Consider the following 11,736-nt stretch of genomic DNA (forward strand, 5'->3'; position numbering starts at 1 on the left):
TAGAACAGTAACTGAATGCCTTGATGCCTGCCTGCTTTATATAGCAAGCCATGGCCACATGACTCACTGTAGGAGTGATCCATTTTCATGAACAGGGTGGTGTACTTGAACTGGCCTGAGTGTTTGTACTAGTTTAGTGTTAAGGTTGATCTGACTCATTGTCCTGGTTTGAGAGCCTTGATGACCCCCACTCAAGCATGCAGATGAGTTGTGTATGAGATATGGTTTGTTGTGTAGAGAGAATGGAGTCTTCACACTGCAGTGTCAGGCATTCCGGCAGAGTGTGGCGAGCTGCCATATATGCCCCTTCAGGGATAGGGCTTCATCTTGGCTCAAACCCAGCCAGTTTCACTTAGTCATTGAACCTCAACTGAGCCCTGAACACTGGTGATATCTGCAGTGCTTTGCTACTGCAGCTTGCCGTGTACTCCGTCTGGGCATGAGACTGGAAGGACAGGAAGCAGTGGAGTGAGTGTACTTCTCAGGGTATCAGGGCCTAGATGATCAAGTTATTGGGATAGGATGCATAGAACTAGAATGACTTGAGCAGGCATCCCCATTCAAGTCATGAGTCATCCATTCTATTCATTCCATCCTATAAGACCTTGTGAAAACCAGGTATCAAACCCAGGCTGTACAAGTGCTTCGAGACTGCTGTAGCGAACGGCACTTAAGGCTGGGAGTGACGAACTGATGATGTGCAACGCAATATCGCAGAAGGCTTCATCTCCTTTTCCAACTTCCACCATTCTGATTCATCAGACTTATTCTCAGACCAGTGGAGAGGGAGCTGAAGTCATGTTACCGATGTGTCAGTTGCCAGGGATCAAACCGTTATACTATGGTCCCAGACAACTTGGACAGCGCAGAGTCCACAACTAAAGCTGAAACCTATCCATTCCTGTGTCATTATTTAACAGAATCAGGCATTGGTTGGAGTGAAACATTCTAGTGTGAAGACGAACACAGAACCACCACCAAGAAGGCTGTTTTTCTATTTGTTTTAACTTTATTATTTTTTGCCATCTCCAGTCAGGTGACAAAGGCCTCGAGTGAACAAAATAAGTTTGCAACTCCACCCCCCGATTGAGCCCCTCACACACCTCACTGCAAAATGCCTTCCAGAACATTCTACGCTGCCACACCAACACCTCACTCTTTCCGACTATTATGGGATGCCCAGAGCGGGGCTAGGTTGCCATGGTGATAGGCAAGCGCACTGGGCCCTCCGGCTTTCTAAACAGACAGAGCGGCATTGACAAGAGAAATCACTGAAGTTTAGTTCCATATTTAGCATCTTTTCTCTAATGTTCTTTCTTCATATCGAAGTGTTTTGAAATGCTGGAGTGGTATTGTTAAGACTGCTTGTTAAGTGCTAGCCACCAGCGTTCCCAGTTTGGGAGAAAAGCATCGGAGTTGTCTGATCAGCCAGAGCAGAGAGGCCATGCTGGGAAGCAGCAGTATGGCAGCCAGAGGGACAACCCTAATGTAGTTCAATGTCAGTAAAAGGGGCCCCAAGCCCCCCCTCCCACCATTCAAACAGCTCCCCCCTCCCTCTAAAAAGGCATCAGACGAGCTCAATTATAAGGAATATAAAAAAATTATCATAAAAAAGCTGGATCCCATCATTATTTTAAACATTCAGGAATGTATGTGGCAAGACAAACATCTCGAAGGCAAAAATAAACAGGAATGAGGAAGAAGTCAAAAAAAAGAATCTATATTTCACCAATAAGTACTTTTCTTTATATAGTAGATTATGTAGAACTAAACAAAACCTCAGTGATCCGGCAGAATGCTAGCCAACACAGCGAGCGTGCCGCAGTAATGCTGGGACAGTCCGACAGCGTCGGAGAGAGAGAAACCAAAAAACGAGAGGGGAAAAAAAACAAAGGAGTAATCACAACAGAATGATTGAGGTTGTCTGTGAAGGCCGTCGCTTTGGTGACAGAAGAACCAATAAGAATACTAGAGACTGGTTGTGGGTGGAGTTTGTTGCCTGGGCAGGTCAGTCCTGTCTTTCTATTTGCCACCGGTCATCTGCTTAATGGCCACAGCACACTCCTCCCCCATAGCAGACAGCACAGAGACCTGCAGACAGATATGATTGGTTAAGGCTAAGACCACCACTATCCAAAACAAACTGGTCAAGCTTCACACACCACCCAAAACATGCACGCACCCCCCCACAGACTCACCAGGATATCCTCTGAAGCTGCAAACTTCTGCTCGATCTCCTTGCCCAGGTCTGAATCAGGCACGCGCAGGTCCTCCCTCACGTCTCCATTGTCACCCATGAGGGACATGAACCCATCAGTGATGTTCAACAGCTGGAAACACAAGCACCATGTTACATCTACAGTCGGACACACGAAGGCACATTCCAGGTAGTCTTTGTTTTAGTCACCGTGCAGATCAGAACGCAATAAGCAAAATAAAGACAAGCGATGGTGTGAGAGGTGAACATGTTGGGAAGTGTGTGTGTTAATTTGTTTTGTTAGCCATCACATCAGGTGTGTGACCTGGTCACTGTGGTGTAACGGCGATCTCCAAGGAGATCTCTGTAGCAAGAACCATTCACACTCACGCCACAGGTATTGGGTGCAGTGCTGGGTGATCGTCGTGCATTAACACAGGGGAACGCTCCAATGCCAACCAGTGTGAGCAAATATACAATTTACAGTTACATTAAGTGGAACTGACAGCGGTAACTACTTTGCAGATATGAAAAAAAAAAAAACAAATCTAAAATATTTAATTCCCAGTTTATGCTACAAAACCAACTTTAAGAGGTTTAAAAGTAGGTTATATTTGACTCAACATTCCACGATGTACACTAAGGCATTGTTGGCAGAAAATATGGAGGTAATTCAATGCATGATTAATATAATTCACCAAAACATTTCTTGGTAGTGCCAAAAAATGTTGCTATAAGGTTGTAAATCACAGCTGGCCTGGTACATCGTTTGCTGCCTCTATTCAGGATGCACTGTCAGTTTCCACGACTCAATATTTTGGACAGAAACAGATGAATGTAACTAAGGATGGGAATTTCACTACAATGAAACTGGCAAGGGCAATGATCACAAGTCAGTCATAACGTGGTTAGCGTATCTATTGATGTAGCAAGCTAAAAACACAGAGCCTAACATTAGCTAGCTGCTAGGAGGATGTCATTGGAGTGGGTGAGTTACTGAATTTCCCCCCTTGTATCATTTCTTGGTAGATATACACAGCTAGAGATGCAGGTGTCATTTGGTTAGTGAGCAACAACTTATCCAGAGTGGAAAGATATGCTATCAGCTCCGATACCAGCACAGTCTTTGTTTCAGAGCGCAGAATAACTGATTAATTTACCAGCGCACAACACGGGCTGAATATGACCGGTGTTAGTAAAGGTAGGCAACAAGTCAGTCAAGAACACTCTAGATAACATGCAAACAGCCTAGCTAACTCGCCCTGCTACAGCAAGTAAACTGGTCAGAGTGGTGTTCTCTCATTTGTGTCTGGAAGTAGCTACAGTGCCTTGCGAAAGTATTCTGCCCCCTTGAACTTTGTGATCTTTTGCCACATTTCAGGCTTCAAACATAAAGATATAAAACTGTATTTCTTTGTGAAGAATCAACAACAAGTGGGACACAATCATGAAGTGGAACGACATTTATTGGATATTTCAAACTTTTTTAACAAATCAAAAACTGAAAAATTGGGCGTGCAAAATGATTCAGCCCCTTTACTTTCAGTGCAGCAAACTCTCTCCAGAAGTTCAGTGAGGATCTCTGAATGATCCAATGTTGACCTAAATGACTAATGATGATAAATACAATCCACCTGTGTGTAATCAAGTCTCCGTATAAATGCACCTGCACTGTGATAGTCTCAGAGGTCCGTTAAAAGCGCAGAGAGCATCATGAAGAACAAGGAACACACCAGGCAGGTCCGAGATACTGTTTGAAGAAGTTTAAAGCCGGATTTGGATACAAAAAGATTTCCCAAGCTTTAAACATCCCACGGAGCACTGTGCAAGCGATAATATTGAAATGGAAGGAGTATCAGACCACTCCAAATCTACTGTGACCTGGCCGTCCCCCTAAACTTTCAGCTCATACAAGGAGAAGACTGATCAGAGATGCAGCCAAGATGCCCATGATCACTCTGGATGAACTGCAGAGATCTACAGCTGAGGTGGGAGACTCTGTCCATAGGACAACACTCAGTCGTATATTGCACAAATCTGGTCTTTATGGAAGAGTGGCAAGAAAGCCATTTCTTAAAGATATCCATAAAAAGTATCGTTTAAAGTTTGCCACAAGCCACCTGGGAGACACACCAAACATGTGGAAGAAGGAGCTCTGGTCAGATGAAACCAAAATTGAACTTTTTGGCAACAATGCAAATGTTATGTTTGGTGTAAAAGCAACACAGCTCATCACCCTGAACCCACCATCCCCACTGTCAAACATGGTGGTGGCAGCATCATGGTTTGGGCCTGCTTTTCTTCAGCAGGGACAGGGAAGATGGTTAAAATTGATGGGAAGATGGATGGAGCCAAATATAGGACCATTCTGGAAGAAAACCTGATGGAGTCTGCAAAAGACCTGAGACTGGGACGGAGATTTGTCTTCCAACAAGACAATGATCCAAAACATAAAGCAAAATCTACAATGAAATGGTTCAAAAATAAACATATCCAGGTGTTAGAATGGCCAAGTCAAAGTCCAGACCTGAATCCAACCGAGAATCTGTGGAAAGAACTGAAAACTGCTGTTCACAAATGCTCTCCACCCAACCTCACTGAGCTCGAGCTGTTTTGCAAGGAGGAATGGGAAAAAATGTCAGTCTCTCGATGTGCAAAACTGATAGAGACATACCCAAAGCGACTTACAGCTGTAATCGCAGCAAAAGGTGGCGCTACAAAGTATTAACTTAAGGGGGCTGAATAATTTTACACGCCCAATTTTTCAGTTTTTGATTTGTTAAAAAAGTTTGAAATATGCAATAAATGTCGTTCCTCTTCATGATTGTGTCCCACTTGTTGTTGATTCTTCACAAAAAAATAGTTTTATATCTTTATGTTTGAAGCCTGAAATGTGGCAAAAGGTCGCAAAGTTCAAGGGGGCCGAATACTTTTGCAAGGCCCAGTAGCAAGCAAGCCAGCCAACTTTAGCCAGTTAGCTTGGTTGCAGGCAAGCTGCAGAAGGACGAGTCAGCTACAATTCCCCATAGTTTATCAGTGCAAATTTTGACAGTAAACTAGCAGAAACAGTTTGACAGGGTTTATCTAATGGTTCTTCGCTAGATTTTAGCTCATCTTGCTCTGGCTAGCATTAGTTGTTGATGTGCATAAGAGGGAGAGAGAGCTTACCTCTTTATGGTTGTTTGATCAATAGGACTGTCAAGTTCCCAAATGTAAGAGGACTAAGGTGGTATTTACATAGTTGCAGAAGTCCATTCAGGTGTATTTTGTGGCTTTTGGTGAATGTGTTCTAATGATCTAAAGTTGTGCTGTTGCAACTGCCTGTAAACACACAGCCCAGTTCAAAGTGAATGATGACAGGCCCAACTGCCTGTAAACACAGTCCAGTTCAAGACGATGACAGGCTTCTATGGCAAATGGCTTGTTTGCATAAAGGTCTACTGTAGCCCTGGTTGGCTAAGGTGTACCGGTCTGCATAGACTGCAGTACTGGACGAGACGTGTGCTTTTCGGTTTTATTTGCTGCCGTGTTAATTGTTCGAATGCACAGCTACTTTCCCACTCTATTGCTATAGAATTTTCACAAATGCCTTAGTATACATCATTCCCAAACATTCTAATATATCAAGATGACCATATCGAAGTGCTAGCTTGTCATTCTTCCTGGGGGTTTATGTGAACCGATTTTTAAAAATATATTTATTTTAGCTAAAATGCAGTCAGTTCCACTTTAATATGTGATCAAATGTGTTTAAATGAAGTACCAAGAATGATTGAGAAGCACTGAGGCACCCAATTGACCATACCTTAAAGGCGCTGCATGGTCAATCCGGCATCTGCATTGGCCGCGTAGCATTTACTGAGATACGGCCTCTGCAGAAGTCAGGGCATTCATATACCAACGTATTTGATCCTGCTTTGTGACATAGGTCTTCCCCCAGATAATGTAACCAACCGGTAAACATCTTCCCAATGCCTCAGCAACTACTTCAGAGCAGTACATCTCTGGACAAGTATGACAGCAGTTCTCACAAGTCCCCATACACACTGACCGGCTGAAAAACCATTATGGACTACACAGGCAGTCTTCTCTGAGTTTCTAGCCTTATTATCCCAGACTGTGGTTGGATTGACACCAGACAGTGACTGCAGTGTTAAGTGGATTTGCTAGCCTCTAGGAGAGTAGTGGCCTGATAGAATTAGTCAAGTCCTTATTGAATTAGTAGGCAAGAGGTTAACTGGTATTCTAATTATGTGAAAACATGTTGGATAAGAGAACCCTTGTGGCATAGGAAAATCTTCACAGGGCAGGAAGGGAGCTCACACTGACCTGGAACTCATTCCTCTTGATGTGGGGTACGTCCATGTTGTGGGTGGAGGGGCACATGTCCTCGTACTTCTTGTTGGTGAAGATGTCAATGCCCACCATGTTAACCTAAAGAGGACGGAGAGTTTTACTACACCACTAACAGCAGTGTCATAACATGTCAAGTTAGGTTAGGTTTTACTTAACGAGTCAAAAGTTATGATTGGAGAATTCAGACAAAGCCCTTATGGGTAAATTACTAGAGATGTGGACAACGCATGTACTATTATGGGTGCTGGTTACAGAACTCAACTGTTTTATATCTAAATCTGGATCGGACTTCGCTGCCCATGAGGCGAGAACATGCTCTCGTGTTTGTCTATAAAGCACTTCTGAATAAACTACCTCATTTATCATCACTCATCAATATTATAATTCCTTAAACCAGGTTTCAAGCATGGATTACACTTGAGGCCCATGTGATTTCAACAGAGTTGGGTATGGCTGCCTTCTCCTGTTACACTCCTTGCCTATGGAATAGCCTGCAGACTAAACTTCAACTTGACTGTCCCCCTGTCGCCCATTTTAAACATTTATTGGAGGATATTTATTTTGCTTGTAACGGTTTCAGGTAATGCAGGTTATTGTGCTGTTAGGGGAATAACCTGTGTGTACATGTAATAATCTGCTGTTGTATTTGTGTGTGTTATCTGTGATCGTTTTGTTTGTCCTGTGTAGTTTCTTAATCAGTGTACCTAAACTGTATGTGTAAACATGTATACGCAGGGCCCAGCTGTAAGAGAGACCTTGGTCTCAGTCTGTGTTCCTTGTTGAAATAAAGGTAGAATAATAATGTACACCCGATATCAGATCACCCAAATTCCCCCAATACTGCTGGACATTTCCACCATGGGCATCCCCAGAGTTTGGTATTTGTACACATGTCCAGTCAATCCCTACCTTGGCATGTCCGTGCTTTCCTGTCTTGGAGGTGGACATTTCCACGATCTTGCAAGGGCGTCCCTTCAACACCACATAGCCGTTCTTTCGCAGGGCAGAGCACTGCATAGGAATGGTGGCGGAGGCGCCAGACTCTCCGGTGGTGAAGTCAAGATCAGTGTCTGCCATGGTGCGATGGATTAGGGGCACTGCAGGGGGAGAGGAATAGGTTAGAACAGGCAATTACAGCAGTGCCATTTAAACTCAATGATGTATGAATACTGATCAGAAAAGTCCAGAAACCCTGATTAAATAAGGAAAAACATCCCTGATTGAGCTACCGCACTGGCAATACACCCACTGGTCTATACTGGAAAACCATCACTCCACGACATCATAAAACGTGGCCTGCAGTTGTGAGGCCGGATGGATATACTGCCAAATTCTCTAAAACGATGTTGGAGGAAGCTTATGGTAGAGAAATGAATATCCAATTATCTGGCAACAGCTCTGGTGGACATTCCTGCAGTCAGCATGCCAATTGCACACTCCCTCAATTTGAGACATCTGTGGCATTGTTGTGACAGCCTGCACATTTCAGAGTGACCTTTTGTCTCCAGCACAAGGTCCACCTTTAATGATCATGCTGTTGAATCAGCTTCTTGATATGTCACATGTCAGGTGGATGGATTATCTTGACAAAAGGAAAATGCTCACTAATGGGGATGTAAACAAATGCGACAACCATTTGAGAGCTTTTTGTATGTCTGGGAAATTTCTGGGATATTTCACTTCAACTCATGAAAACAATTTACATACTAGCCTACCTGGTTAAATAAAAAAATACATGTTACGTTCATATTTTTGTTTAGTGTACATTTATTTCCAACGGAGTGCTGCGTTCGCCTTCGGAACATTGTGTTGCAGAGGCTGTGTGTTCTGGGTGGTGCGCACATTGGATTCATCCAAAATGTATGCAAACAAATAGTATGCGTAGGCTAAACCAAAACAGTAGCAAAAGGTGAATGCTTAACTTTTGTTGCACACATTCACTATAAATGTTGGGTTACATAATGAAAAGTTCTGAAAATGTATTACACAGCATTGATGCAATGACACTGTCGGTCTGCTTAAGGTGTAATGCACAAGTGAGTTGTGAAAAATTAGAATGGAGTAAAAAATAAGAAATAGTTTACATACTAACTGTATATGTCCGAACTCAGAATCAAATAGGTTTCCCATAAACATGGCTGCTGTGGTAGAACGTTTATTTTGATTGACGATTTTCTGCATTTATCAAAGTTGATTGATTTCAGGCATGTCCATGTAAACAGCCAGGATTAGTTGTTTTTGCAAAGCATGTTAATCAACATTATATTAGAGTGAATGTAACCATAGTCAATGTGGAAATTACTGAGCATTTGGCTCCTGACCATTTCAAATCGCATCCTCACTTCATGATTATTAAACCCATCCATCCATGACTAATGGAGACTACATCATAGCCAACATCGTGTGGAGCTGGGGTGTCAAACTCATCCCATGGAGGGCATCGTGTCTGCAGGCTTTTCCCTTTCAATTAAGACCCAGACAACCAGTTGAGAGGAATTCCTTAATAATCAGTGACCTTATTTCATCAATCAAGTACGGGGAGCGAAAACCTGCAACCAATCGATCCACCGTGGATCGAGTTTGATACACGTGATGTGGAGGATGAAAACGTGGGAATGAAAGTCCCAGCACCAGTGGAAAGCTTGCAGACAATATAGAAGGTGACTCTTAACATAATTTCACAAATCAGACGAAGAGAGTCGACCAGGGCCCGACCTCTTCTGGTTAAACATCCCCACGCCCTGTCCACGTGTCCCAGCTTGGCCTGCGCCCTGACTCGGGAGGCAGAACCGGAGTTCGCCGCGCAATAAACCTGACGCATCATAGTGCCATGGTAAATAACGGAGGCCTGGCCCGGAACGCTCGTAACCGACCGGACAACATTTATTGCCTCGACAACTTCCTCTGCGCTAACGTCAGCTAGCTAATTATAAACAAGTACCAGCGATACCGTTCAGCCAACTTCTGACAAGTTTGACTAGGTTAGTAAAGAGGCTAACAAGATATCCGGCCAGGCCCGGCAACACGCTCGGTAACGTTGATGAACAAGTTGGGCGAATACATTAACACCGATTAAGGATTTTAAAGATATACATACCAAATTTGAGTGTTAAACTAATAAGCGACTCGTTGGTTTATAAATAGAAGCGATAACGTGCTACCCAAATGGCCAGATGGCTAGCTAAAATGAAAGTGTTTAGCGTGTTGCTGTTAGCGAGAATGACAATTCCATGCTGTTGTCGGAAAGCTCATTTTGTCAACGTGTGGGTAACTATTAGTTGGCATTTAATCCATGCCAATATAGATAAACGTTCCCATATTTGTACAACTAACTTTCATTAAATGTAGCCAGCCAGCTACGACATGGTTAGCAAGCGTTAGTGATTACGAACACATTGTAACCTAGCCGGTTAGCTAATGTTAGCTAGCGATTACCAAAACAACGTTGTCTAAACAAATGGTCATTTTTAGAAAGTTAGAATTTCAGTCATTACACAACTATATGAATGTTCAGTCTCATGTCAAAGTACATTACAGCATGGTTAGCTTTCCTAGCGGAGTTGTCAACATTTGGCTAGCTGGCTAGGCTAGTAGGTCCAGTAAGACATGATGACTAACAACTTCCAACAAACGCGCGGAAGGCCTCATGCCTCTTCATTAGAGCCGTGGATACAGAAACATGGGACCCACACCCTATCGCTGAGAGCACATACACTCAGCAAACAAACTTAATTTCGACCTTTTCACTTCTCTTTCGACTACCAAAACCTAAAACGAATATGACCAGTCAAAAATGAACTGACAAAGTACTAAAAGTTGTATGTTTTGCCCCGTGAACAGAAGCACGCGCCATGCAACGCTTACCTTCCAGGAAAAAGAGGAACGGGACTGCGCAAGCGCGACCAATTTTACTGCGGCATCCGTAGGTTCGTCACAAGTTGCCACAAATCATAAACCCCGCCTATTTATACAATTTATCGTAATGTTTTTTTAAACCTAACACTAACCTTCCAATTGGCTCATTCATCCCTCTTACTCCCCCCTAGGTCGTTGCTGTAATTGCGAATGTTCAGTTAATTTCTGGTAAAAATAAGGGTTAAATAAGTCAAATAACCACACTGCTAACGTTATTCCTAGCCTCAAGACCGAAAAGCAAATGTTAGGTTAGTTCATGAATTTTTACGAGTCAGCTTTGACTGACTGTGCTATCAAGTGGAAACGCATGCCTATGGAGGGGAGGGGGGATTTATGGCTTCCATTAAAGTGGTAGTCCAAAAATGTCTCTAGCCCAATAATGGACTAAATAAGCTTAACATTGCTCCTTATAGTCCAAGGACCTTACATGTTATGTTTAGAGACGAATTGGCTCTTACGACCAAATACTCCCATCTTAACGCGAATCGATTCTCCATTGCGGTACACTAAAAAATACACAAAGCCCTCTACTTTCATATCACATCAAAATAATTACACAAATTAAAAATATACACTTACTGTACACTGTTTTAACGCAGTTGCAGCCAACAATATTTGTTTTCAGTGACGACCCGCTTGCGGCGTCCTTCCATTCACACACAGGTGTTTGGAGACCAAGATAGATAATTAGCACGCCTTTAGTCCCTGAGCCAGGGTGGGTCGGTCGTGCTCACTTTGGCCGACGATGTCTCATAATGATTTTTTAAAACATATCTGTCCCTAGAGTTGGAAAATGTTTGATAGCAGTGCAGCAATTGTAACTTTCTGTATGTTATTACTATTAATTTAATTTCTCCTTTGGTATTTTAGCCTATGACAAACAATGTCAGTACATAACGTTATTGCTCACTTAAATCCGTTAGTCATATATAATTGGAAAGCTTAGATTCACAGCTATCCATCAGACACGTTTTTGGAATTTTCAGGTGAAAAGGACTTTGACCTCTAGGATACATATCAAAATTACCTGTATAAATGGCTACAACAAAATAAAACCTGATACATTTTAAACTTTGATAAGTGGTTCTGAAAGTCATGAAATTACCTTTCAAATTATATATAATATAACTAACTTTGATGGTGTAGGCTACAACTATTATTTACAAAATCACCTTTATTTTGCCATTGACATTAGAATGTTGGAAGCTTAGCCATAGAATTCCATGTAGTGGGGCAGCTATGTTTTAGGATTGTAAATGTAGTGATAG

At 42.6% G+C, this 11,736-nt stretch overlaps 1 protein-coding gene across 4 annotated transcripts; it reads right to left on the bottom strand.

The window, feature by feature from the left end:
- Positions 1-1,704: 1,704 nt before the first annotated feature.
- eif5a (eukaryotic translation initiation factor 5A) lies at positions 1,705-11,199 on the bottom strand. Of its 4 annotated transcripts, none has more exons than XM_035760044.2 (5): positions 11,048-11,199; positions 7,463-7,650; positions 6,527-6,631; positions 2,199-2,330; positions 1,705-2,091 (listed from the first exon to the last, which is right to left on the bottom strand). In XM_035760044.2, coding segments are annotated over exons 1-5 (495 nt in total). In that variant the 5' UTR covers positions 11,049-11,199; the 3' UTR covers positions 1,705-2,022. The 4 variants fall into 4 exon arrangements, with proteins under 4 accessions (XP_035615937.1, XP_035615933.1, XP_035615935.1 ...); XM_035760040.2 differs by lacking the exon at positions 11,048-11,199 and adding an exon at positions 10,896-10,980; XM_035760042.2 differs by lacking the exon at positions 11,048-11,199 and adding an exon at positions 10,561-10,591.
- Between the last annotated feature and the right edge of the window lie 537 nt (positions 11,200-11,736).

This window comes from Oncorhynchus keta, chromosome 4 (genome assembly GCF_023373465.1).
Source record: "Oncorhynchus keta strain PuntledgeMale-10-30-2019 chromosome 4, Oket_V2, whole genome shotgun sequence".
In the NCBI taxonomy this organism is placed as follows: Eukaryota; Metazoa; Chordata; class Actinopteri; order Salmoniformes; family Salmonidae; genus Oncorhynchus; species Oncorhynchus keta.